This window comes from Calidris pugnax, unplaced genomic scaffold (genome assembly GCF_001431845.1).
Source record: "Calidris pugnax isolate Ruff unplaced genomic scaffold, ASM143184v1 scaffold135, whole genome shotgun sequence".
NCBI classification, from domain to species: domain Eukaryota; kingdom Metazoa; phylum Chordata; class Aves; order Charadriiformes; family Scolopacidae; genus Calidris; species Calidris pugnax.
Genome location: NW_015090961.1, coordinates 99,426 through 127,334, shown reverse-complemented (window position 1 = coordinate 127,334; position 27,909 = coordinate 99,426). Strand labels below are relative to the sequence as shown.

The 27,909-nt window shown below is 58.0% G+C and overlaps 1 protein-coding gene across 8 annotated transcripts in view; it reads left to right on the top strand.

Moving 5' to 3' along the window:
* Positions 1 to 27,909, top strand: part of RGS3 (regulator of G-protein signaling 3) — a 128,026-nt gene that overhangs the window by 95,065 nt on the left and 5,052 nt on the right. For 6 of the 8 annotated variants that reach the window (XM_014952389.1, XM_014952387.1, XM_014952390.1 and 3 more), the window contains 3 exons: positions 3,932 to 4,054; positions 22,341 to 22,982; positions 26,795 to 26,868. In XM_014952389.1, coding sequence (XP_014807875.1) covers positions 3,932 to 4,054; positions 22,341 to 22,982; positions 26,795 to 26,868 — 839 coding nt within the window. Of the gene's footprint in view, positions 1 to 3,931; positions 4,055 to 12,902; positions 13,000 to 22,340; positions 22,983 to 26,794; positions 26,869 to 27,412; positions 27,448 to 27,909 lie in introns of those variants that run through there. The other 2 variants (XM_014952394.1, XM_014952397.1) reach the window with 2 other exon arrangements.

Here is a 27,909-nt window from a genome sequence, read left to right as displayed (position 1 = left end):
TCCTTCCCCAACACAATTTCATGTCATTTGGGGGGAGCAGGTTGGTGGAAGAGGGAGAAAACAGAGCTCTTCCCTTAGGAAGTTTATAGGGGAGAGGTTGAATATCATTGTGAAAGAATAAAGCACTGAGGTCTCTGCTGTTGTAGCCTGTGGAGGTGTTCTTATGAGTATAGACTGCATGGAAATCACGAAGAGAGGTGCTGACTAGTGAGTGGAAAAGGACAGGGATGTGCGCAAAAAGAAGTTTAAGAGGGTTCAGATTAGATCTCAGGAAGAAATTTTTTACTATGAGGGTGGTGAGACACTGGAACAGGTTGCCCAGGGAAGTTGTGGCTGCCCCATCCCTGGAAGTGTTCAAGGCCAGGCTGGATGGGGCTTTGAGCAACCTGCTCTAGTGGGAGGTGTCCCTGCCCAGGGCAGGGGGGTTGGAACTTGATGATCTTTGAGGTCCCTTCCAACCCAAACCATTCTGTGATTCTATGAAATATGTGCAGATTGGATAAATGCAATTTTGGCTGTTCTTATCCCCTCTCAGCCTTGCCCCCAACTCCCAGGACACACACTGGGGGAAGGAAGGGGTGCTGTTGACTTTCTCCTCTGCTTTTGGGACCAGAGGACAATCCCCTCTCCCAGCTTTAATATCCCCAGGAGATGTCACCGGCTGGTGAGGCTGTGCGGGAGGGAGAGGGACACTTTGCTCTCAGCAGCCGGTGCGGGCTGAGCAGCGCTTGATGCTAAATTCAATCAAAGAGATGGGGACTGTAATTGAATCAGCAAGGGGCTGCGGAGCGGGGGGGGGGAGCTGCGCATCCGGCACGAGCGAGGGGAGACGAGACGTCCTGGAATTGCTTTAAGCCTCACGCCGGGGGAATCGCAGCAGCTCGGCGGGGCCGGGAGCAGGGAGTAGTTACAGCACCAGTGTGGGCACTGGAGTCCGTGCTGGTGTCTTCTGGGCTCTGCTGAAAGAAGCTCAATGTGAGCCAACAACGTGTGCTGGCAACCCAGAAAGCCCCCCCACGTCCTGGGCTGCATCAAACAAACTTGAACATTAGGAAGGAATTTTTCACGGAAAGAGTGGTCGGGCATTGGAACAGGCTGCCCAGGGAGGGGGTGGAGTCCCCATCCCTGGCTGTGTTTAAGGGCCGTTTAGATGCAGTGCTGAGGGACATGGTGTAGGGGAGGACTTTGTAGAGTAGGGGAGATGGTTGGACTCGATGATCCCAAGGGTCTCTTCCAACCTCAATGATTCTATGATTCTATGAAAAGCAGTGTGGCCAGCAGGGCCAGGGGGAGACCCCACCTGGGGCGTTTGTCCAGCTCTGGAGTCCTCAGCGCAGGAAGGACCAAGGGGCTCCAGGAGAGATGGGGAGGGACTCTGGATCAGGGAGGGGAGCCCTAGGACAAGAGGGAAGGGTTTGACACTGAAAAAGGGGAGATTTCAGTGAGATGTCAGGAAGAAATTTTTCCCTCTGAGGGTGGTGAGAGCCTGGCCCAGGTTGCCCAGAGAAGCTGTGGCTGCCCCATCCCTGGAGGGGTTCAAGGCCAGGTTGGAGGGGGCTTGGAGCAACCTGGGCTGGTGGGAGGTGTCCCTGCCCAGGGCAGGGGGAAGGGTTTGACACTGAAAGAGGGGAGATTTCAGTGAGATCTCAGGAAGAAATTTTTCCCTCTGAAGGTGGTGAGAGCCTGGCCCAGGTTGCCCAGAGAAGCTGTGGCTGCCCCATCCCTGGAGGGGTTCAAGGGCAGGTTGGAGGGGGCTTGGAGCAACCTGGTCTGGTGGGAGGTGTCCCTGCCCAGGGCAAGGTAGTGGAACTGGATGAGCTTTAAGGTCCCCTTCAACCTAAACTATTCTGTGATTCTATGATCCACTTCTGGCCCCAAGTGCAAGGTGGGGAGACACCAGCCCCTATTTCCAGCCCAGCAGGTTGGTGCCCTCCTCTCCTCTGAAAGCAGGAACCATTCCTAGGCCCCAGTGGGTACGGCAGTGGTACAGCCTGGTGACCTACTGGTGTGGGACTGGGAGAGACTGAGACGTCTGGGGTGGGCAATAGCACTGCAGTGCTCCAGGAGATGATCCAAGCATCACTGCAACTCAGGGTCTGGGGGGCAGGGGGGAGCCCTGCTGCCTTGTGTCCCGGAATCACAAACCTCTGTCCCATTTTGAGAACACTTGGGGAGCCCAAACGTGTGTTTTCAGTGCTTCTGTCTGTTTCTGCTGTAGGAATAGATGTGGTGACATCCAGACATCAGAAAGATCAGACCTTCTCTTTTCTGGAAGCCTCCTTGGAGGGGCAAAGGGCTGAACTAGAGACCTCTTTTTCTAGAGATGACATGGGAGGTTGAGTTATTTACTGCTTTAATAGGGATTTGGGATTAAACTTGAACAAATTAGCATCCAGTGAAAGCAGTGTTTTAAACGGTGTGACTAAAAAGCATTTTCCCTTTTGGTTGTGTGGTGTCTTTGGGGTCACAACCCTGCAAGTTTCTTGCTGGGAACTTGCAAGTTCTCTCTGACCTTTCTGGGACAAGCAGGTTATCAGAGACCTGCCCTTCTGGAGGGAAATCCTAGGGGGAAATGAAAGGCCTTTTGCTTGCCCTTTAGTGGGAGACTCTTTTACTTTCTGTGCAGTTCTGTCCTAAGGCCGAGCTTTTTCTCTTTTCCTTTTAATTTTTTTTCTCTTTTTCTTTTTTCTCTTTTTCTGCTTTTTTCCTTTTTTCCTTTTTTTTCCTTTTTCCTTTTTTTCCTTTTTCCTTTTTCCTACGGAAGGAGAAGATTGAGCCGTGAGCATTTCTAGACCCCACTTATAATGAAACCTGCAAAATCCCCGTGGGCAGCAAATGTTACTAATGCTTAATTTTAGCACAAGAGATGAGCAGTTTTAAGAGCCACTTGCTGAGAGAACTTGGTCAGAAGATTTCTTAACCTGTTTAGAAAGGCCTGTAGTGACAGGACGAAGGGAAATGGCTTCAAGCTGGAGGGGAACAGATTTAGATTGGAGATCAGGAGGGGGTTCTTTACTGTGAGGGTGGTGGAGCACTGGAAGAGGTTGCCCAGGGAGGTGGTTGAGGCCCCATCCCTGGAGATATTCAAGGAGAGGCTCGACGAGGCCCTGGGCAACCTGGTCTAGTTGGGGGTGTCCCTGCTGACTGCGGGGGGGTCGGACTAGATGGCCTTTGGAGGTCCCTTCCGGCCTGGGAAATTCTATGATTCTATGATTCTATGACTAAATGAGGGGGATTTGGCCCAAAGAGCACGTGTCCGAGACGTGCAGGTCCCTGGCAAAGCGTGTGTGTGCAGGGAGGGGGCTCAGCAGGAGGGAGATGGACTCAGCTGCGATGAATTCCCATCGTTTCTCCTAATTCCTTCCTCGCTCCACGTCGCTCACAGACTGTGCGTGACCGGAGCTGGAGCATCATCCTTAGAACAGCCCCTGATGGTGTCTGTGAGGAGCAGAGCAGGAGCTTCTACTGGGTCTGCCTTCCCCCCTCCAGCCTGAAGGCGCTTGTCTTCATCACTTCACGCTACGGTGCCTCATTAACGTTTGCATAGAGGAAAGAGCGATTCCCATCCTCTAAATTAGCTCAATAGACGCATTTCCACTGTGGTGGCAGAGGGTGCAGAACTGCTGGTGCTCTGCCCCTGCCTTACCCGTGCCTTACCCGTGCCTTAGGGCTCTGCTCCTGCTTACCAAAGCAGAATCCTGCTGCTCTGCACCCCAGCAGCCTTTCACCCTCCTGCTGCAGGCGATGCCCCCGTGAAGCTGATTTCCCCTTGATTTTGCTCTCTCGTGCCCGGGGCGCAGGACACGAGCTCTCCCCTTGTCCTTCCATCCATCCCACACGACGTGTTGGAAGCAAGTAGTTTGCAAACAAAGCCGGGGCCTGCGACACGCGGCTAATGACCTTCTCTCTGTCTGTGTTTCCTTTACGTCAGAAGTCGGAGTGCTTATTAAGTTTGGAGGCTTACTCCCAGGAGCAGAAGAAGAGGATCTGCTGGTGTCTGGCTGAGAACATCACCAAGCAGCAACATCCAGCGTCGGCTCCTACGGAGAACAAGGTAAGGGACCCATCAGGAGCTGGAGAACCCCACTCGGAGCATCCGGTGATGCTCCTGCCGGGAGAGCTGGGTTTTTTCACCAGGTGAGGAGGGAGTTTGTATTCGGGTGCTGCTGCTGCGTCTGCAGCTCCCTGCCCTGGCTCGGGGAAACCGTGATTATTGCATTTGCATCCCTGCCGAGGCAGCCTCCGGCCAGCCGGCTGCTTCTGCCGCCTCCCGGCATCTGTATTTGCCCAGCTGAGGCCATGAAGCCCGGCGTCCCCCCTCCCCCGGGGCTCTGGGGCAGGGCTGGGTGCGGAGGGAGAGGTTCAAGCCCTGATCTCTGGGTCCTGATGGAAAGCCCAGGGTCATGGGAGCAGCACCGCGGAGAATCGCTCCTTCCGTGCGCTCGGAGGGGGCTCGGGCGTTGGATCCGGACCCCCCAGATGGTCTCCAGGCACAGGGAGGTCACTTGATGAGGGCTGTTCTTCATACCCAGCCAGGCAGAGCCGGCACTTTTCCCATGCTGAGGAGCATCAGCCTGGACCCAGAGCGTAGTTTCGGCAGCGCTGGCAGGAGAAACGTGAGCGTGGAGCGGGTCTGAAGCCCTGTTGGGCAGTCCTGCCCTGCAAGGATGTGGCCACCACCTCCTGCCTGCCTGGCTTCAGGCTGGGGCTGCCACCAGGGAGTGTGTGGGACAGTGGCAATCCCTGCTGGAATCACCTTGTCCTCCTTGGGGCTGAGGCCATTGGAGGGTGACCCGCAGCTCCAGGACGAGAGAAACACGGTGCTGAGCATGTAAAGAGCTTTAAGTGAGTCACAGTGGGGTCTTGGGGGTAGAACCACCTGGATATCTCCCTTTGGCTGGTGCGTGGTGGTGGAGCAGCTCCTGCCCCACGTCAATGTGTGGATATGGCCTTGGTCCCTGGTCTGGTCTGGCTGGAAGAGGAGACTCTCACCCTCCGAGGGGACAAAAGCAGGAGCAGGCGGACCTGGAGGCAGAGGGAGGTGGCTTTTGCTGCGCAGTGTCCCAAACTGGGTCAGCACAAACATCTCGGCAGGAGCCAGAGCCTCCAGATTCCTTTTCCTGCACGTTTCAGACGTACTAAAATAGCAACAACACACAAAGCCTGAGAACCCAGTTACCAACCAGCCCTCTGGAAACGCAAACAGCCTGGGGCAGCTGAGTCCATGAGGTGACAAGAACCTGCCACGTCACTTGTGTTCCTGCCATGGGTCTTTCTGGCACGACACCGTGGCCGGGCAGGGGGTCCTGGGTGGCTTGGTGTGTGTGGGGCCTGTGATGGGGCTGTTGGGGCTCTGCTCTGGGCTTGGGGGGATCCACCCCTGGGCCGGAGCATCCTCTGGGATGAAGCTGTGCAGGGACATCTTCAAATCTGAGCATCTCACATCCTAAAAGGTGGCGGGGGGGGGTAGGGGGGTGGATCTTGATGGCTCTCCATTGTGTGATCTTGGACTGATGGGATTTTGGGGGGGATATTGCTGTTTGCCCTCCCCACCCCACACTCTGTGTTCGTGGCAGGGTGTGGGATTTTGGCTCTCCCTGAGATTTACAAGCCCTGTGGCTCAGAGCAAAGCCCTGGAGAGTGTCTGCTCCCCATGATATGAAAGGAAAATGGTGAAAAAAGTGCTCTAGAAGACAAGACAAAGTTTTCTAAGGCTTTTCTGTGCCTCAGTAGCCAAAAAGGTGCTCCTTGGGTGCAGTGGAGATCCAGCGAGGGCCCTCCAAAGCTGTGACAAGGGGATTTTGTCTCGTCTTGCCAAAGTTGATGGAAATCCCACTGGTGGGATATGGGGCCAGGAGGGAGAAAAGGAACCAACCACCAGGCACTCATATGAGCTACTGAGTTCGTAGCACCGTTTCCTCATCCCAGCAAGGTATAAACTGCCTAGGGTGCAATTTTAAAGCAAACTTGATCCTGAAACGTGAGAAGGACCAGCGTGGGGAAGGAAGGACCAGCGTGGGGAAGGATGAGCAACCCCATGTGGGGCTGCAGCTCTCGGGGGGAGAGGTGAGGGTGCGTGGGGGGTGTGTGAGCTCAGTGTGGGGCTGAAGCCCGACCCGGGGGAACTGCAGCTGGGGCTGCTGTCACCCTCTGCAGCGCAGCTGGTGTGTCGGGGCAGGCATCCGGGGATGCCGGGGCAGCGGGAGGCAGGAGCTGGGAAAATCGGTCGTTTTTTGCAAGGGAGAAGTGATCCATTAGCTTTGCTGGTTGGTTACAAGTCATTTGATCCTGGGGCTATTTAAAGAAGCAGAACGGTGTCTGTGCTTGTGCAAATAGACAAATTAAGCTGGAAATACCAGCCTCGGCACGGCTGATTTCTGCTCCAAAGGGGAATCTGGTTTGCAGAGCCTTCAAAACTGCTCCAGCTCGGTGAGAGGCAGCTCATCCTGCTGCAGCTGGAGCCCAGCCGAGGGGGAGTGTGACAGGAGCGAAGGGCATCCTTGGTGCCAGGCAGAGATGTGCCAGCTGTGCCCTGGAGCCGGAGAAAGGGACACTGTCTGAGCAGAGAGTGACTCCGCAGCGCCAGTGGGAGAGCTGGGAACCACTCTCCCTTCAACATTTAATGGTGCTGTTAATGCTGTCCCTGAGTCCTTCCCAGCCAGACAGTGGCAATGGGGCAGAGGATCCCCAGCAGGACAGGCACACCTGGAAAGGAGGGGCTGCACTGGCCAAACTGGTGGAGAAAGGTTGGATGGTGCCAACTTCTGTGGGAAATCAGATCAATTCTGGGCTTAGGGATGGCACCTCTTGTTTTTCCGTGCCCAGGTGGGGCAGCACGAAGGGCAGGAAGGTCCTTCTGGCTCAGTGAGATAGCTCTGAAGAGCTGTCACCACCTCTGGGAACATCTCCTGGGAGGATGGTGTCCAGCCTGGAGGATGCACCCTGTGTGGGGTCTGTGTTGGTGGGGCTGGTACTTTCAGAGCAGCTGGCTTTAGAGCAAAGCTGCTTGTTTCTGGGAGACACCAGCGTGTGGTGTATGTAGCGTCCACTTGTGGAGATGCAGGAAGAGAAAGTCATGAGGGATACAGCTGTGATGCTCCCTCCCGTGCTCCCAGTGGGCTTTTCCTGACAGAGTCCGTGCAGGAGGAGCTCTGGGGACAGCCGTGGCTGTTGGTGTGGTGTGGCTCTCCAGCCCTGGTGTCCAGGAGGAATGGTAGAAGTGGGGCCCCGGTGGCTTCTCTGCTGCCACTATAAGACTTGGCTGAATGTCACCAAGTGATGAACCCGTCCTGCTGCTGCAGTGGGTCACAGGAGCTGCTCTGTGGGTATTTTCTCCATCTGCAGAGCCTTCCCACCTCCCATCCTCAGGTCCGGGTCTACCCTGGGAGGCTGCTCCCTGCCCCTTGGCTGTGCTGAGCAAGGATCTGTAAAACACATCACCAGGGTGACCTGGCTTGGCGACAAACGTCCCCAAACGGGGAGGCGTGGAGCCTGGAGGTGGGCTGGGTCTGGTGAGGAACCACAGCAGCGGCAATGCGATTAGAGCAGGAGCAGCTTTATGAACTAATCGAGTTAGTGAGTCTGCCTCCTTCGGCCCGATAATGACCATCCCCGCAGAGCACGGTGCTGTTCCTGACCTTGCATCGTCCTGTTCCCAGCCCAGCCCCACCACAAATGGCATTAGAGATGGGAAACTGCAGAGCAGGGGGCAAGGACGAGGTGCCAGGGGCTGGAGCTGCTCCAGCTGCTTGGCTGCCCAGGAAAAGATTGGTGGCACGACACGCTGCTTGTAAGGGACCTGCTACGACCCTCTGATTCTCACTGCTTGTTTCTTTGTGTCTTCCACACTCAGAACGGCTGAATGCTCTTCCTTCTGGCTCCGTGACCTGAGATTACCTCGGAGATGATGGCTGGCTCTATCTGAAAGATGTAGATTGTCCTTAAGCTAAATAATTACGGACACTTGGTGGTGTGGACTTTGGGCCGTTGGGAGTCCAGGACTTGTTTCCCGTGGGAGGTGGTGGATCCTCAGCACTTTTCAAAGCCTTGGCCACCAATCTCTCCCCCGTGGCCGCTGACGGTGCGAGCAGGGACGGACCAATCCTGGCAGCGCTGGCTCCGGTGCTGGGAATGAGCCTGCGGCGAGCGTGTGGCTGGGAGGGACCGAGTGGCCCCTTCCTGGCCGTTCCTCCTCTGGTCAGGAAGGGCAGGGCCGTTTCTCTCACTATTGACAACGTGCTTGACAAGTGCAAGTAAATGTGCTGTCGACAAGAGCAAACAGCGTGTAATTGAGGGATGATGGAAAGCAGGGCCGGTGCGGTGGGGCGGGGAGGGCTCTGGGGAGGGATGGCCACCGGCCCTGCGCCCGTCCCAGCCTGGGAAAGGGTGAGCTTGGGTGCCCCCCCCCCCATCCTGTCCCTTGTCCTGCTTCCTCTTCCTCGCCCCGAGCACCCTGGTGTGCCCCAGGCACCCACCTTGTCCCCCTGCAGTCCCTGCTCAGCAGCACTTCAGCGACACCCTTTTCTCTTTACACTGGGCTGTTTCCCATTTGGATGGTGGCCGTGTAGAGCCTTGAGGTGGCACAGCCAAGGGACCTCTGGAATTGGGGTGGCCATGACAAACACTTGGGTTGGGGACAAGTGGGGTGAACCCTCTCTCCCTCTGACCCAGCATTCCTGGGGTGCTTCGCTCAGCTGAAGTGTAGTCAGAGCTGTTGGACTGGGGAAGGAATTTGCACCTTCTCGCTCTGTTTTTGGCCCGAAATCCTTCCATTTTGGGCTGGGAACCTGCTGCCCTGTCCATGCCAGCTCTGCTCCAGAGAGTCCTGCTCACCTTCTGCTGTGGGGCAGCTTGGGTGCAGGAAACCTGGACCTTCATCAGAGCTTGCTTTTCTTCCACGCTGGCAGTGTGAGAGGCCGGGCAGGACTAAACCCATCCCAGCAGCACCCTCAGGGCCAGCCTGACCCCGGCCCTCCCAGCACCTCGCTCCTGCTCTCAGGGTGCTCAAACGGAGGAGAAAACCTTGAGGTTTATTCTGCCCCAATAAGGGTTAAAGCATCAGCTGGTTATGAACCAGGTTACAAAAGTAAAGCAAATGAGTGTGTTGTTCCACCCCAGTGAGCACAGCCCACCCTGGGCTGGAAAAACTCCTTCCTGAGGACAGCCAGTGTGCTCGGGAGCTTGCGGGACCGGAGATGCTGTTCCCCTGTGGGTCAGGCTCCAGCACAGCTCCAGCCACTTCCATGGCTGGGGGGCACCTTTCCCTGCCATAGGTCCCCGTGCCATCAGAGCAAACGGGACCCTTAAATCCATGTTGACAACCTCAAGTGCACGGTGACAGGTAGATCCCACCCTGGGCACCCAACGGGCCAAGAGAAGGACAGTGTGTGGACCTTAATTCAGCTGAGACAGGAGTTGAAGAAACAGCAGTAGGTGTGAAGCAGGCTGGGAACATAAAAAAGTACATGCAGCTTGAAGTACCCCAGACTGGTCCATCCTGAGCCGACCCTCTTGCTGGGTTTGTAACCCTCTTTCATGGGAACGAGCCCCAGGTGCAACCAGAGCATCGAAGGCGACGTGGGGGGATTTTACAGCTCCCTGTGAGGCTTCAAAGCACGTCCCAAATGTCCCTTTATGAATTTTTAAGGACACTCCCCCATGCAGCAGCCTGGCTGTTAATTCCCTGCGGTGCAGGCGAGCCTGGATGAGCGCCAAGGGGTCCTGGGGCTGGTCTTGCACCTCGTCATTCCCTTCTGGCACCTCGTCATTCCCTTCTGGCACCTCAGTTGGTTCCGTCCCTGAGTGCCGGGACACACCACGGAGCTCGGGGAGGCTGGGATCCGCCTGGCCCTTTGCCTGGGGCCGGACGGGATGCTGGGTTGGGGCACTGGGCTTTTTAGCATCTCCCCTGGCATCCAGCCCAGGCTCCATCAAGCTCAGTTTCCAGCTGGCCCAGGGGTGCTGGGGGCTGCCAGCCCAGGACAGCATCTTGCCCGGCCCCGGTGCCGCTGGCTCATGGGCTCCCAAGGCACGTGTGAGCTGGGAGGGAGCAGGGAGGGACGGGGGAGCAGATGGGCCAGCTGAGAGCCACAGCTCCCGCTGTATTTGCTCATTTGCTTAGCTGGGCTCCAAAGCCATTAGGAAAGCAGACGTCTCCCCTCCGGCAAACACCGGCTCCTGTTTCTCTGGCACTGGGCAATGTTCTCCCGGCCACGTCCAGCGGCACCAGTGGTCCTTCCCCCATCCATCCCCCAGCAGAAAGTCCCAGGGGCGTAGGGGAGCGTGAGCAGCCACCGACACTTCCATCACAGCCAGAGGCATCATTTTTTAAACCCCTGAAGGTCTGTTTCTTGCGAATCCCCAGAAGGGCTGGGAAGAGCGAGCGGGGCTGGCAGGAGCGGCGCCGGCTGCCGGGAGGGGGTGAGCGATGCTGAGATCATTTGCACGGGGTGGTGGGAGGCACAGGCTGAGTGGTGTGAGACAGCGCTGCTGTGATTTAATGCAGGCACTGGAAGAGCTTTGGTGCAGGGCTGCCTGCAAAGGGGGGACGCTGCCGGTGCCAGGCAGGGCTGGCACCATCCCCTCAGCCAGAGCGCACCTTCCCTGTCCCCAAATGGCTCCTGTTTCGGGTAATTGCTGATGCTCTTCCCTTCTGGCACGGTGGGGAGGGGCTGAGAGCGTGTCGTCGGGCAGACTCTGAAGCCAAGTTCAAGTAAATTCAAGTAAATCCTCGCAAAAGTTGCTTGAACCCTGATGCAAAGCCAAAGGATGTGTTCGAGATGCCAGGGCGCTCCGGGTGGTGATGCCCAGAGCAGTGTGGGATCAGGAGACATGGCTTCATCCTGTCCCCTTGGGGTCTCCTGTCCCTCCATGGGGCTCAGTGTCCTACCCTGCAACAAGCACCTTCCTGATGGAGCAGCCAGGCAAGGCTTGACGGCACAGTTGCTGGAGGGTTGCGTTTGGCTTTGAAGATGCCACTGTTGTTTTTTGATACCATTTGGGATTTCTCTGGTCTCTCTGTGGCTCTGGCCATGGCCCTGGTGGTGCCCGGCACAGGCACATGGAGCTGCTCCATGCCAGGTCCTCTTGGTGGTGGTTTCCTTACCGTGACCCATGCCAGCAGCAGCAACAGCTTCCAGCGTCGACCTCATGGTCCTGTTGTGATGGTGGGATGAGTCCTTCACAATGGCTCTGCAGTGGCTGAATGTGTCACCTCAGGCTCCTGCTGTCACCTCCCTCATCCTGCAGAGGGGACCATGCTGTGCCCCTGCAGATAACACTGCAGAGAGGCTGATCTGCACCGTGTCACCCCTGCATGGAAAGGATGCTGGGGGCTGGGGGCTGAATGCTCCCTCATCGGCTCCTCCGTCCCCCTTTCCCATCCCTCTGCTGGGGATATTGATGCCCCAGACATCATCTCAGTAGCCACCAACACCAGGTCCCACCACGCTCATCCTGCAGGGACAGGTTACCTGTGTGGATGAGGGTGCAGGCAGGAGCTGGTGCCCAGCTTGGTCAAACTGGAGCTGTGCCCCCAGATGAGGGACACAGAGCAGGTTTGGATGGTGGCTGGGTTCATTCCTGCCTGAGAGGGGCCAGGGACCCAGGGCTGGGGGTGCAGCTGGGCACCCCCAGTGTGGTGACACCCCCGGGCTGTGTGCCCCTGTCCCTGCAGCCAGCTGAGGTGGCCCCATGAAGAGACTGGCCAAAAACCCAGTGGGCCCAGCTCCCTTCAGGATGGGTGCGGACGGAGCTCAGCTGCCGTGGTGGTGGTGGCACGTTGCTGCTGTGGGTGATGGCATCGTGCAGCTGAGCTCCACTCCGTGTCCAGTGGGCACAAGCGAGGGAGCTTTGTCATCTCCTGCACCCCTGCCACGCTGCGGCCACCTGCAAGAGAGGGGAGGCAGCACATCTCCCTGCGCTGTCCCAGGAGCATCCACGAGCCAGGGGTGGGAGCAGGGGGACATGTCTGTGCCCCAAGTCCATGCTGGAGGAGAGCTGAGCACAGATTGTCACTGAGGCACCAGTGAAGGGTGACTGTGGTGCTGATAACCACCAGCTGTGACATCGGCTGTGGTCCCACACCCTGCTGTGCTCCCTCTCCATAGCCACCAGGCAACTTAGAACCATAGGATGGTTTGGGTTGAAGGGACCTTAAAGATCATCCAGTCCCATCTCTTGCCCTGGGCAGGGACACCTCCCACCAGACCAGGTTGCTCCAAGCCCCCTCCAACCTGGCCTTGAACCCCTCCAGGGATGGGGCAGCCACAGCTTCTCTGGGCAACCTGGGCCAGGCTCTCACCACCCTCACAGCAAAGAAGTTCTTCCCCACATCTCAGCTCCATCTCCCCTCTTTCAGGGTCAAACCCTTCCCCCTCGTCCTATGGCTCCCCTCCCTGATCCAGAGTCCCTCCCCAGCTTTCCTGGAGCCCCTTGAGGGACTGGAAGGGGCTCTAAGGTCCCCCTGGAGCCTTCTCTTCTCCAGGCTGAAACCCCCCAACTTGCTTGTCTCAGTCAATAAAGTGAAATACCAGGAGAAGGAACGTCCAGCCAAGGCAGTCGTGTCCCCAGCCCAGTGTGTGTGTGGGTGTCAGGAGAGGGCAGTGGCCCTTGTAGGAGGAGAGAAGGGGCAGATGGTCCTGGATGGAGATGATACACCCTCCTGTCTGTTTTTTCTCCCTGTCCCTGCCCATTTGGGCAGAGCTGCTTGTAGGGGGTTGCAGAGCAGAGGGCAAAGCACCACGCTGCGGAGCATCTCCTGCTACACATCTCTTCGTATTCCATAGAAAGTAGTTTGGGGAAAAAAAAAAACCACCCAACCGACTTTGAACCTGCAGCAGTTTCATTCATCAGGAGGCACGGGAATCGCTCTGCGGCTCGGTGTGGCCCGGGGGCAGGACAGGGCAGGAGAAGGGGAGCTGCCAAAGCGAAGGCGGTGGGTTGCGGGGTGATAACACAGCTCTTCTTCCAGGCAGAGCCTTCGTCCACGTTTATCAGCAGGTAATAATGCCTCCAGGGATTGCTGGCGGAGCCGAAAATAGCAGGAAGGGGCAGGAGGGAGGGAGCAGTGCCTGGGAGAGGCTGGGGCGGCTGCAGCTGCTGCTGGACACGGCCATCGATACCGGGGGGGGCAGAGCCCAGCGCTGCGCCCACGGCTGCCCAGCCCCGGCTGCCGGCACGTGTCGGGGACGGGGACACCGCGGGGACATGCCGCTCGCTCGGTCCCTGCCACTGGGACGCGACTGGGAGCCCAGATTCAGTAGGTTTTTGCTTTCTGACATCGCGATCCCGGGGGTTGTACCTGGCGCTGGGCAGGATCCGGCCCTGGGATCCTGATGTGGGATGAGGGAGCCCGATGATCTTCCCGGCTTCTCGTGCTGCCAGGCTGGGCTTGAAGGGTTGGTGATGGGCAGCACTGGGGAGAATGTTAGTAGTGAGAGGGAGTTTTTGAGTTTTTCCATGCAAATCCGAGCTGCATACGGCCATGCTGTCTGCGTCGGCTGGCTCTGCCTGCGGGAGCAAGGGCTTTCTGCTCCAGGACTTTTACAGCCTTCTGGATGCTCTCCCTTTACTGGCCCTGGGGACCAACCAGCAAGTTCATCCTCTGCCACTGGAATCAGAGCTGTGTGTGTGCTCGTAGCCTCGGTGGGGGTGGAGGGTAGCGGGCAGGGGACAGTTGGGGTCCAGATGGGACTGCTGGGGTGGCTGTGGCTCAGGGCTGGCAGCTCGGGGCGGCGGCGGTAGCAATTGGTGAGGGGTCTGGAGCACAAGCCTTACGAGGAGAGGCTGAGGGAGCTGGGGGTGTTCAGTCTGGGGAAGAGGAGGCTGAGGGGAGACCTTATTGCTCTCTCCAACTCCCTGAAAGGAGGCTGTAGAGAGGTGGGGGTCGGTCTCTTCTTCCAGGTTACAGATGTCAGGACAAGGGGTAATGGCTTCAAGTTGCGCCAGGGGAAGTTCAGGTTGGATATTAGAAAACATTTCTTTACTGAAAGGGTTCTCAGGCATTGGAATGGGCTGCCCAGGGAGGTGGTGGAGTCACCATCCCTGGAGGTATTTAAGAAACATGTAGACATGGTTCTTCAGGGCATGCTCTAGTGCCCAAGATTACTGGTTTGTGGTGGGGTGCTGTGTGGGTGGGTGATGGTTTTTGGTTTGGTGGTTGTTGTTGTGTGTTTAGGTGGTGGGTGGTCGTTTGTGTTTTTTGTGTTTTTTTTTTGTTGGTTGGACTCGATGATCTCTGAGGTCCCTTCCAACCACTACAATTCTGTGATTCTGTAATTCTGTGTGAGCTCCAGCTGGAGTGGGGGAATTTCCTCCTGGGTTTTTTGCTGACACCATCAGCAGCTGATCCCCAAATGTGGGGTGCCAGCCACGCCTGCAGACCGGGCTCCCCCCTCTGCTGCTGCCCTGGGTTAAGCCTTGGTGCCTGCTCACCGCGGTGTCGCGGGGAGCGGGGCGGCTCTGGGGAGAGGGGCAGAGGCTGGGCAATGCCCCAGTCAGACCCCATTAGCAGAGCAGTTAATTGGGGGTGACAGTAATGGGATTAGTGCCGGCTGCCGACACGGGATCGTTTCCTCCCACAGAGGAGGATTTCTCCTTCCAGGGCTATGAGACCTTTCAAGCCCTGGGATTTTGGGGGGGGTGTGAACATTTGCACCCCCACAGTGTCTCCCATCAGAGATGGGAATCCACCCTCGCCACGCTGCCCCGGCCATCCTGCTGCTTGGGTTCATACATCCCCGCTTGCTTTTGCTGTTACACTAATTGCTCTGAATCAATTATTCATTGACTCAGTAATGAAGCAGGGAATGGGTAGAAAACCCTGCTGCACCAGGAGCCCTGGGCTCGGGCTGGCCCCACGGAGCTCAAGGAGCCGCTCGGGGGATTCTCTTTGTGAGCACTTTCAAAATGACTCCCATGAAAATCTTCTCAAGTTTGGGTAGTTCTGCTTTACGTTTCTGGCTTCATTTTCTTCCCCTCAGTCCCGTGCTGGGCATTAGGTGCTGCTTCCTGTAGCTGTGTGTTTACTTGGTTCTCAGTGGTCACTTTTTAAGTCTGGAGCTGCTCATCACCATCGGTTTCGGTAGCATCTCATAGGTCCAGTTAGAAGTTTCTAATCTCATGGATCTGGGCACAGTTTGTCCCATGCTAAAAAGTGAAATTGTAATTTTTTTCTTCCACTTTAGGAAAAACCTACTTTGGAAATTTTGATGTTTCTCTGGGCGATGTGGGTGCTGTTTTCCCCGCATCCCATTTGCCCTGGGGAGGGATGTCACCTCTGCACAGGGAACGCAGTGCCAGCAGCAAAGCCGGCTGCATCCGCCCCTAAATCCCCCTGGAGATTCTGGTCTCATGCCTATGGAGTTTAATGCTTTTGGGGCCAGGTGAGGCACCTTTGAGCAAAGGGAGATTGAAGGGCAGCAGGAGCCAGAGAGGTTCCTCCATGGGAAGCACAGAGGATGGGGACAACCCCACCACCAGCAGTATCTCGGGAGGTCCATTAGGTCTTCCCGGGGTGAGGTCCCAGTCAGAGCAGGTGGAGATGAGCTCTCCTGCTCACCTAGATGTCCAACAATCTGTTAACCTGCAGCAACTTCCCTGCTATTCCCAATCCCTGATTTCAGCTGAGGGGCTGCCTGGGCACAGGGTGGTTCTCCCAGGCGTGTTGAGCCTCCTCTTCCCCAGGATCACCGCAAGAGAACGACGTGCACTGCAAAACCTGGGCATCTGCCTCAGGAGCCAGGAAAGGCTGAGTTCAACCTTCTTGTGTCCAGGTGTTACTTGAGCCACGGCCGCTCTGGGATTGCGAGGAAGTTTTGAAATAAAAAGCTGAGAGCCTCCAAAAGATCCCTGACCTCCCAGAGCTGGGGATTTGTGGAATGCCACACATCGCGGCACTTGTGGCAGCGTGAGGGGGAAGGCCAGTGCTGGCTCCAGCTCACAGCTGAGCCCTCTCTCTGTGGCCGGTGTTTTCCCAGCTGGAAGTCCCAGCCGTGGGCCACCAGAAAGGGCACGTTATTTAGAGAAATGCTGGAGAAGTCGAGGCCGCGCTGACAAAACCCGCATCTGTTGGCTGAAATTTGCTTTGCTGGCGTCAGAGCAGCAGCAATCAGAACAAACGGATCTAATTACAGACCAAAGAGCCCAGGGTTTGCAGAACTTTTCCCCTGTCTTGGTTTCAAGAAAACTTTCTGAGTCAGTGAGTGATGGCCAAAGGCTAAGGGAGTCCAGGCAGTGTGTGAGAGGTGCAGAGATTGAGGACGCTGGAGCAGACGGGGCAGAGTTTGGCTTTCTGGGGGTATGTTGAGGCTTGTTCAATGGGGAAATCAATATTAGGGACTCTGTTGCGTTGCTCTGATCTCAGATCAATCATCCTCCTTCTCTGAAATTACCCCTGATAGCCGTCCTGGGGCTTGGAGGCAGCTCTGTCTTCTATTTTCTCTTCCCCCTCCTGGGACGTGCTGCCTTGGACACTTAGTCTGAGACAGAAACCGGAACAGTGAAGTGTGTGGTCCTCCAGGGAGGATGTTGTAAAGCCCCTCGACCTTCCTGGCTCAGGACAGGGAAACCCAGATATTGAGAATGGGATGGGGAAACCCAGATGTTGAGGATGGGAAGTTGCAAATGCTGAGAACAGAAACCTGCATATTGAGGATAGGGACACCCAGATGTTGAAGGCAAGGAGACCCAGATGTTGGGGATGTGGAGATCCAGATGCTGGCTGCTGAGCTGCTGCTGCCAGGTGAGGGAGAGGGACCATGCTGCACTGGGACCATGGCGTGTTTTGGCTGAGTCCTTAAGGTGGAAGGACAGATGTCCCCTTCAGCTCCCTGTTCAGACAGCACCAGCCCTGTCTCCACCTGCTGCCTCCTCTGGTGGCCCCTTGGTCACGGTGATGGTGAGAAGGAAACCTGGTTGGTCCTTGCTGGCCCAAATCAGCTTTGCCAAGATGGCCCTTGCCTTTGTGCCGATGCCCTGGTGCCTCCAGCCACAATCAGGCTCGTTGGCTTTCCCTGATGGCCACTTAGTCTGCCGTGATGGCCACTTAGTCTGCCACTTCCCTTCCCTGTCGTCCCCCCCGCCCCATCAGGAGATGTTGAGCAGAGCTCAGCCATGGTCCTTTCTGCAAGGACAGGATTTCACAGCCTCGCTGATGCTTTCAACCCGAGATGGAAACCTCACTCGGTGGCGAGGCTCCTGCTCATATCCTCCGTGCCACTGAAAAGCAGCAGAGTCTCTGATTGAATTAGTGCAGGGATTTAATTTAATCCCCAAATGTCTCTCATTTTAAAGGAGCCTGTTCATTTCCTTCTAGGGCCTTATCTGATGTGGGCAACCAGCAATATTAAGCAGAAGGACTGGACAGATAGGGAGGGGAAGGGCTTTGCAGGGAGAATTGAGGGCTGCATGGGTTTTTCCTCTAATTATTTCATTAAATAATGATGACAGTGATTGCAATACAAATAAGACATAAGCAGCACCATTAAAACACGTGCTTGTGCAAATAGCATCCTTGCACGGCAAGCCTGGAGACATTCCCTTTTTACAAGAAGTTACCATGGGGGGAGTGGAACAGCCCCAAGGACGGGGTAAACCAGCATTGGCTTTGTGCCTCCCACCGAATCCAGCGGTTTTGGGGATGGGGCAGGTGTCACAGGTGGGGCTGAGCACATGATGGTCTCTGAATTTTAGTCTGCAGACTCACTGGGGTGGTTGAGGTGACACGAAATCACTGCCTGTGGTGAGTCCGGCTGGAAGGGGACAGAGTGGGTCTTCTCCAGGCTCAGGTGTGTAAAAGGGACCCTTTTGGCTTAATTTAAAAAGGACAAGGCACAGGCCAGGGAATCTTTTGGGGAACCTGGCCCGTGTTTTGGCCCGATTGGCTCAGGTGGGCACTGATGGGTACCACACAGTCCCTGTGCCACCCTCTCAGTGCACAGCAGATGATGCTGGAGCCAGGGCGTAACCCCCTGAGGGTATTCCGTGAGGATGACAGTGGGTTTTGCAGCCCAGCGTCTGCCTTCAGCTGCCTGGGCATATCTGGTGGTGGGTTCTAACCCCCGTGTGCCAGCTCTGCAGGGCGAGGAGGTGTTCAGCAGCAGCCCCCCAGCCTGTCCTGGGGGATGGCTTGCAGGGCTCTGCTGTCACTGCGAGGATACGACCTCCGGCTGCTCCATGGGTGCCTCTTCCCGATGGGACGTGAGGCTGGATGGGCTGATTCCTGGGGCTGCTGCTGGTTTTGAAGCTGAGGTCAACCTCATTTGTACAGGGGTAGTGGCTCTTAACTCCAGCTTTCTGGTTGCCTTTGGGCTCGTGAAGATGCTTGGATCTTACTTGGGGATACAGTGACATTTTTTCTGGGTGACTTGTTTCCTGGGGCTGGTCCTGTATAATAATAACCCCTGCCCAGCCCCGTGGGGTCTGCGTGGGTGGGAATCACTTTCTGGAGGGAGGATTTTTCTCTGCTTTGGTCTTTCTCCCCTCCTGAGCTGGTTTTGCCCCTTTGGCTTAGACGGGCTCCATCCAAAGGGAAAATCACAAGGAAAAGAGGACCCAGCTCTGGCAGGAGGGGGGTCATTGCAGGCTCCCCCTGCTCACCAAAAACCTTGGAGGCTTTTTGCCTTTGGCTGCTCCTGGCTTTCCCTTTGAAAGGCCTTTCCCAGCTGCAGAGAAAAGCTGGCAAAAACCATCCCTGGAGGCTTAAAAATCCGAAAGAGGCTGGTAGGAGAGTGGTTGTGGTTTTGCAGGGCGTGGGGGGTGGCCGTGGGGAGTCCCACAGCCCGGGGCACCCGGTCAGGGAGGCAGAGCTGGGCTGAGCTTTGGAATCTGCAGATGAGCAGAGCCCAGCACTTCCCTTCTGCAGTTAATAATTGGATGCAGGAGGGGCCGGAGCTGCCGGATGAGAGCTGCTGGTTTTCTCTGCTGCCCTCAGTGAAGATCTCTGCAGGGCTGAGCCCCTCCAGCAGCTCCCAGGGGGACGGGGGAGCCATCAGGGTAAGAATGATGTTCCCGGCTCTGTCTCTCTCCACCGGGCTGAGCCACCCACCCCCAGACCCCCTGGTTTCCTCCAGACCCACCGGTGCGGCTGGAGCTGGGAGCTGGGTGGCCCCATCCTGCTGCTGCCCTGAAGCCACCAGTTTGCTGCTGGTAGGAGAACCCGTTGCTCCAGGGATGAGGACCAGGATTGCGTGCTGTGGGAGTGAGGGGTGACCTGCCACCATCTGGGGACGTGGGGACAATGCTGTCCCACCCCACCGGAGCACTGTTAGGGTTGTACAGATTGGTGCCAGCCTTGTGGTTGGGGTGTTAGGAGGGGAAAGGCTCCCCAGAAAGGTGGCCACTGAGAGATTTGGGGAATCCTTCTTTATCCTTCTTTATCCTCTCTTCTGGGCAGATGCTGGAGACAGACGCAGAGAAGCCGGGGCAGATGCACTCGGAGGACAGGAAGGCAGCAGCGGGTGATGCTTCTCCAGCTGCAGAGGCACCAGCTCCAGCTGAGTCCCAAGAAGCTCTGGGAGCCACCCAAGGTCCTGTCCTGGCAGAGAAGCAGCCGGTGGCCACCAAGAAGGGAGAGGAGCAGCCCAGCTCCCTGCCAGCCTTCATCATCCCCGAGTTGCGGCTCGACAGCACCTTCAGCCAGAGCGCGGCGGGCATGGCCACGGATGGATGGAGATCCAGATGCTGGCTGCTGAGCTGCTGCTGCCAGTTGAGGGAGAGGGACCATGCTGCACTGGGACCATGGCGTGTTTTGGCTGAGTCCTTAAGGTGGAAGGACAGATGTCCCCTTCAGCTCCCTGTTCAGACAGCACCAGCCCTGTCTCCACCTGCTGCCTCCTCTGGTGGCCCCTTGGTCACGGTGATGGTGAGAAGGAAACCTGGTTGGTCCTTGCTGGCCCAAATCAGCTTTGCCAAGATGGCCCTTGCCTTTGTGCCGATGCCCTGGTGCCTCCAGCCACAATCAGGCTCGTTGGCTTTCCCTGATGGCCACTTAGTCTGCCGTGATGGCCACTTAGTCTGCCACTTCCCTTCCCTGTCGTCCCCCCCGCCCCATCAGGTGATGTTGAGCAGAGCTCAGCCATGGTCCTTTCTGCAAGGACAGGATTTCACAGCCTCGCTGATGCTTTCAACCCGAGATGGAAACCTCACTCGGTGGCGAGGCTCCTGCTCATATCCTCCGTGCCACTGAAAAGCAGCAGAGTCTCTGATTGAATTAGTGCAGGGATTTAATTTAATCCCCAAATGTCTCTCATTTTAAAGGAGCCTGTTCATTTCCTTCTAGGGCCTTATCTGATGTGGGCAACCAGCAATATTAAGCAGAAGGACTGGACAGATAGGGAGGGGAAGGGCTTTGCAGGGAGAATTGAGGGCTGCATGGGTTTTTCCTCTAATTATTTCATTAAATAATGATGACAGTGATTGCAATACAAATAAGACATAAGCAGCACCATTAAAACACGTGCTTGTGCAAATAGCATCCTTGCACGGCAAGCCTGGAGACATTCCCTTTTTACAAGAAGTTACCATGGGGGGAGTGGAACAGCCCCAAGGACGGGGTAAACCAGCATTGGCTTTGTGCCTCCCACCGAATCCAGCGGTTTTGGGGATGGGGCAGGTGTCACAGGTGGGGCTGAGCACATGATGGTCTCTGAATTTTAGTCTGCAGACTCACTGGGGTGGTTGAGGTGACACGAAATCACTGCCTGTGGTGAGTCCGGCTGGAAGGGGACAGAGTGGGTCTTCTCCAGGCTCAGGTGTGTAAAAGGGACCCTTTTGGCTTAATTTAAAAAGGACAAGGCACAGGCCAGGGAATCTTTTGGGGAACCTGGCCCGTGTTTTGGCCCGATTGGCTCAGGTGGGCACTGATGGGTACCACACAGTCCCTGTGCCACCCTCTCAGTGCACAGCAGATGATGCTGGAGCCAGGGCGTAACCCCCTGAGGGTATTCCGTGAGGATGGCAGTGGGTTTTGCAGCCCAGCGTCTGCCTTCAGCTGCCTGGGCATATCTGGTGGTGGGTTCTAACCCCCGTGTGCCAGCTCTGCAGGGCGAGGAGGTGTTCAGCAGCAGCCCCCCAGCCTGTCCTGGGGGATGGCTTGCAGGGCTCTGCTGTCACTGCGAGGATACGACCTCCGGCTGCTCCATGGGTGCCTCTTCCCGATGGGACGTGAGGCTGGATGGGCTGATTCCTGGGGCTGCTGCTGGTTTTGAAGCTGAGGTCAACCTCATTTGTACAGGGGTAGTGGCTCTTAACTCCAGCTTTCTGGTTGCCTTTGGGCTCGTGAAGATGCTTGGATCTTACTTGGGGATACAGTGACATTTTTTCTGGGTGACTTGTTTCCTGGGGCTGGTCCTGTATAATAATAACCCCTGCCCAGCCCCGTGGGGTCTGCGTGGGTGGGAATCACTTTCTGGAGGGAGGATTTTTCTCTGCTTTGGTCTTTCTCCCCTCCTGAGCTGGTTTTGCCCCTTTGGCTTAGACGGGCTCCATCCAAAGGGAAAATCACAAGGAAAAGAGGACCCAGCTCTGGCAGGAGGGGGGTCATTGCAGGCTCCCCCTGCTCACCAAAAACCTTGGAGGCTTTTTGCCTTTGGCTGCTCCTGGCTTTCCCTTTGAAAGGCCTTTCCCAGCTGCAGAGAAAAGCTGGCAAAAACCATCCCTGGAGGCTTAAAAATCCGAAAGAGGCTGGTAGGAGAGTGGTTGTGGTTTTGCAGGGCGTGGGGGGTGGCCGTGGGGAGTCCCACAGCCCGGGGCACCCGGTCAGGGAGGCAGAGCTGGGCTGAGCTTTGGAATCTGCAGATGAGCAGAGCCCAGCACTTCCCTTCTGCAGTTAATAATTGGATGCAGGAGGGGCCGGAGCTGCCGGATGAGAGCTGCTGGTTTTCTCTGCTGCCCTCAGTGAAGATCTCTGCAGGGCTGAGCCCCTCCAGCAGCTCCCAGGGGGACGGGGGAGCCATCAGGGTAAGAATGATGTTCCCGGCTCTGTCTCTCTCCACCGGGCTGAGCCACCCACCCCCAGACCCCCGGGTTTCCTCCAGACCCACCGGTGTGGCTGGAGCTGGGAGCTGGGTGGCCCCATCCTGCTGCTGCCCTGAAGCCACCAGTTTGCTGCTGGTAGGAGAACCCGTTGCTCCAGGGATGAGGACCAGGATTGCGTGCTGTGGGAGTGAGGGGTGACCTGCCACCATCTGGGGACGTGGGGACAATGCTGTCCCACCCCACCGGAGGGTTGTACAGATTGGTGCCTGCCTTGTGGTTGGGGTGTTAGGAGGGGAAAGGCTCCCCAGAAAGGTGGCCACTGAGAGATTTGGGGAATCCTTCTTTTTATCCTCTCTTTTGGGCAGATGCTGGAGACAGACGCGGAGAAGCCGGGGCAGATGCACTCGGAGGACAGGAAGGCAGCAGCGGGTGATGCTCCTCCAGCTGCAGAGGCACCAGCTCCATCTGAGTCCCAAGAAGCTCTGGGAGCCACCCAAGGTCCTGTCCTGGCAGAGAAGCAGCCGGTGGCCACCAAGAAGGGAGAGGAGCAGCCCAGCTCCCTGCCAGCCTTCATCATCCCCGAGTTGCGGCTCGACAGCACCTTCAGCCAGAGCGCGGCGGGCATGGCCACGGATGGAGAGGAGGATGAGGAGGATGAGGAGGAGGAAGATGAGGATGATGATGATGATGATGATGAGGACAGTGATGAGCACTACTTAGAGAGGAATGAGGCGAAGCGCAGCAGCATGATCGAGACGTCGGGGTGCCAGCCCGTCTACACACTGAGCGTGCAGAGCTCCCTGCGGCGCCGGACCCACAGCGAGGGCAGCCTCCTGCAAGAGGCCAAGGGCCACTGCTTCACCTCCGACACCACCCTCAACTGCTCGGACAGCCAGGCCACCAAGGGCCACTGGGCCCTGCCCTCCCCTAGGACCCTCAAAAAAGAGCTTGCCAAAAACGGCGGCTCCATCCACCAGCTCACCCTGCTCTTTTCGGGGCACAGGAAGGTACGTGGGACGGCGCTGGCTCCTGCTTGGTTGTGATGAGGGAGGAGCTCCTGGGGTGGAATTGTCGCAGCATGTCACCCCTCTCTCCATGGGCACGGTAAAGCTGGCATCTGAGGGGCCAGGAAGGTCCCTGCCACTGGTGGTCAGCTCTGGGAGGTGCTTAGCACCCAGGGGATGTCACCCAGAGGCAGGGTGCTGGTGCCATGGGTGGGCATCTCCCACCAGTGTATCCAGATGCTACAGGATCCCATGCCATAGAATCACAGAACCATAGAATGGTTTGGGTTGGAAGGGACCGTAAAGACCATCCAGTCCCATCCCCTGCCCTGGGCAGGGACACCTCCCACCACACCAGGTTGCTCCAAGCCCCCTCCAACCTGGCCTTGAACCCCTCCAGGGATGGGGCAGCCACAGCTTCTCTGGGCGACCTGTTCTGTGTCCTGGAGAGCTGTTGCCTTTTGAGACCGGTGGAGAGAGAGGTCCACCTGGGTGTCTGTACTCACAAAGAGCTGCTTGCGGTGGCAGGGACAGGGAAAAGCCAGGCTCCAGAGAACCTGCGGTGACAGAGTCCATGATGTGCTCAGGGGTGCCAGCAGCAGTGTGGGTTTCTGCCCCGGCCTCTTGCAGGGCTTTGAATGTCATTGGAGGGGTCTCAGAGCAGGGTTGGGGTCGGGTCTCAGAGGAGGGTTGAGGTCAGCAGTGATTTCTGACCCCGAGGCACGGGAAGGAGGAGCAGTGGGTGCCGTGGGGCAGGAGCCCTGCCTGGGACCGGGTGGTGCTCCTGGGGGGCTCTGTGTGCCTCCCCAGGGCAGAGCTTGCCTCGGCTCTGCTTTTGCCTGATGAATGTTTCCAGGGAGCCGTGTGCCCTTGCAGAGACTGTGTGTGAGCAGGGCTCCTTGCCCCGTTCTCCCAGGGTGCAGCCTGCCTGGGCACTGAGCGTGGCTACCAGCCTTCCTGCGGTGCTGGCCCCGCACCCTGCTCTGCCCGACCGCGCTCACGCCGGCTCCATCTCCACATGGCTTGGCTCAGGACCACCTTGCATTGCTCAGGGTCATGTTGTGCAGCTCAGGACCACCTTACATGGCTCAGGATGGTGACGTGCTTCTGTGTGCCTCCCCAGGGCAGAGCTTGCCTTGGCTCTGCTTTTGCCTGATGAATATTTCCAGGGAGCCGTGTGCCCTGGCAGAGACTGTGTGTGAGAAGGGCTCCTTGCCCTGTTCTCCCTGGGTGCAGCCTGCCTGGGTGCTGAGCGTGGCTACCTGCCTTCCTGCGGTGCTGGCCCTGCACCCTGCTCTGCCCGACCACGCTCACACCGGCTCCATCTCTGCATGGCTTGGCTCAGGACCACCTTGCATCGCTCAAGGGTCATGTTGTGCAGCTCAGGACCACCTTATGTGGCTTGGGACCGTGTCATGCTGCTCGGGACCACCTCGCATGCTGCTCCATGGGGGCTGGCTCCTGAGCAGGAGAGGCTGGTTTCATGCATGGCACCAAGTAGCGCAGCACTACGGGGGTTAAACCCGTGGTGGGGTTAACCCTCTCCCTGCCAGGTTCATCCTGCTTGAAAAGCCACCTCTGATGTTGTTTCCCCAGAGCACTTTTTGAGCTCAGAGTCCCTGGCCAGCTGGTGAGAGCTCTTACAAGCCCAAGAGACCAGTCAGATGGGGGCTGCTGTGCAAAAGGGCAGCCCAAACTCTCTTGGAGGCTGATGCCAGTGACTGTGGGCAGGGGGGGGTTCAGACCCCCTCCCAGATTCTATCAAGAAGGGACACCTTTGTGGGAGGGAGGTCCGGATGCCAGGGAGGTGGTGGCAGTGGCAGTGCCTGCTGAGTGTCCCGTTGGGTCTGGCGGTGAGGAGTCTCTTGGAGGGAGGTCTCAGAGTCTCCTGGAGAGGTCTGAGTCTCCTGGAGAGGTTTCACAGTGCCGCTGTGCGAGCGGGCTGGGAGCACACAGCCCTGCGGCCGCTGCGGCGCTGGCTGGGACCGGGCAGGCTGCCTGCTCCTCCTGCCCGGGGGGAGAACGGGGACCCCCAACTGCGCTTTCTGTGTGGATGTGTTTCAGCGGGGTCAACTGAGCTCCTCCTGCATTAAGCTGCTCTGCTGCCATGGGACTTGGGGGGTGGTTTTTCGGAGCAGGGAGCCGGTGCCGGTGGTGAGGACAGTGTGGCTGTGGGATCTCCTGGTGCTCCCAGCCCTCCCACAGCCCTGTCTGCTTCTGTCTGCCCAGTGCCTTAACCCCTGCCCGTCTGCCCTCCTGGGGTACCCCTGCCTGCCCCCTTTGCCCTTGTTGCTGCCTGCCGAGGCACCGAGGCTGCCCATGGGCCACCACGGGCAGGGGAGATGGGCAGGGTTCTGGGCCACCCCACGCAGGGGGTTTGGGCTACTGCCGTCCCCCTGCCTACACTTTGGAGGGACTTTTGTCCGGCTGTGCCTTCTGACTTGTTCAAAGAAGGTTTCTGGAGCAGGGCACTGGTGTACAGATCCCATCTGGGTGATACTTGCACCCGGGTGGTCCTTGCAGCTGGTGGCCTCAGTGGCAGGTCCACAGCATCCCCCAAGGCACTGTTTTTCTTTTCCCCTCGGGGAGCCTTTCAGAGGGGCTCATTTTCTTGGCTCTTTTAACACCGTCGTGCCCGGTGTGGCTCCCTGCTCCCCTCCTTCCCGTGCTCGGGGCTGGGAGGTGGTTGTTTTAAGAGCGTTGTTGTGGCCGGGAGCGCTGGGACTCCTCGGGCGAGCTCTGCTGCTGCCTTTTGTCCCCGAGTGCCGCGGAGCCTCTCCGGACAATGGCAGGAAACGTGCTCCGGCTGCGTGTCGCCCCGGCCAGCCCGCCTGCCGGGGCCCTATCTGCTCGGGGAAGGTGCTTTGCGGGGGCTGCATTGTTTGGGGCCGATAAACTCCGGAAACGGGAGTGCAGAATGGAAGGAAGTGTCAAAAGCCTCGAGCCCAGGGCCACAGGGCTCTGCAGAGGGTTCCCACGGCACGGGGCGGGGGGGGGGGTGATCCTGGAAAGCACCCGACCCCCCTGGCAGTGTGGGGCTGAGCTCGGTGTGGGGTCCGGATGGATGTGGGGCTGGCTGTGAGCATCTGCCAGTCTCCTTCAGTAGTGGATGAATTACTGAAGCCCCTGAGCTATGGTGGTCCCCGGGGTCCCCACACCCAGCCTCAGGCTTCGTGGCTTGGAGGTGATGCTGCCCCATCTCGTGGTGCATCCGAGGTCCCCAGGCTGTCCCAGGGCGGTGGTTGGGGAGCGGAACCCTCTGGGTGCTCCTTGGACTTGAAAGTTCCCATGATATGATGCAGTTACGGCTTAACTGCTCTGATTTTTCCTGCCTGGGGACTGCTGGGGGACCCCTGATTGATTTTGGGTGCTCAGCCTGGTTCTGGGGGGACAAGGTGCTCTGCAGGTTGGGGAAGGGTCCCTGTGCCCACTCAAGACAGCAGCAATAGGAGCATCGGGAATGGGGACTTTTGTCTGTAGACTGTGCCTACCAGAGGAGGTACCACCCTCAGCATCTTGAACCTGGGATGGTACCTGGGCCACCAGCTGTGGCATCTCCTGAGGTGCTCCAGGAACACCACGGGCTGGAGGTGGCGCAGGACGGGCAGGGGCAGGCAGGTTCCCATGCCAGGGTGGAGAGGGACTTGTCCCGTTGCACTGCAGCAGCCAGCTGTGGTTGTGGGGAAGGAGCCCTGCGGATGCTGTGGCTCTGGGCTGCATGGGGGACACTGGCAGGGCTGGTTGGTGACACTTGGAGTGTCACTGGGGGTGTGCACTGGCAGGGTGATGCAGACTCTGTTTCTTTCCCCCCTCAGCTGAGCGGAGGCGATGCTGAATGCAGCTGTGACGAAGGGGACGAGACCTCCCGCAAGAAACGGAGCAGGAGCCTGTAAGTGTCACACCGTGGTGGCATCACAGCGTCACTGGGGCTGTTTGCTGTGGACAAACACCCCCTGGTCCAGGGACCTGGTCCAGGCAGCCCTCGGGGTCCCCCGGTCTCATTCCCCCAAACTTTTCTGTGCAGAAGGTGACAAAGACACAGGTGAACTGAGGGCTCACCTCAGCCGGGGGGCGGTGATGTTCGGGGAGGGGGTGGGAGATGATGGTTGGACAAGATGATCTTTAAGGTCCCTTCCAACCTAGAAGATTCTGTGATTCTGAGATGTGGTGGAAGCATCCCGCAGCCCGGCCGGGAGCAGCCCCCCCGTTGCCCGGCTTTGAGAGCCGGGGCGATGGAGCCGGGGTGGTACGGGGAGAGCAGCTTCCAGCGGCACCGGGTTCAGGGAGAGGCCATGTGAGCGGTGAAACATGAGCCGGGAGCCCCCTTCCCCCTGGCCCCACGCTGGGAGGAGGAATGGGGAGGTTTCCCACCCCCAGATGGGCTGCAGCCCCCCGCGGCACATGGCAGCACGGGCAGTGTGGTGGGACCACCGAGCCAGGGATGCTGGCAGCCCCTCCACCTCTCCTGGTAAGGCTGTGGGGATGCCCCAGCGTGGCAAGGACGAGGTGGCCGTGGCCTTTGCCCACCGGCGCAGCTGCAGCTGGGGAGGAAGGGGGGGGGAAACGCGGTGGGGCTGAGCCAGGGTGTTTTGGAACCTGCGTTTCTCCCCACGCGGGTGTCACGGCCACGGGGGTGCCCGGGATGCGGGGCCTTTGCCCACGTGGCTGGGGGCAGGTGGAGGAGCCGCACGTGGTGGGAGCGTGGCTTCGCCGCGTGTGCCGGCTGCCGGTGAGCGGCACTGTGGGCCCGCGCGCCTCCCGCCCGCAGCTGACTATTTTTAGCCCTTTTTTATTATTTCCCCTCCCCAACACTTGAAATTAAAATGAATCCCTGCCGCAGGGACGTCCCCCCCCTCTCTCCCTCTCTCCGTCCGCGTGTCCCTGCTGTGGCGCAGAGCCGGGGGAATCGGGCTGGAGGGGGGAGGGAGTG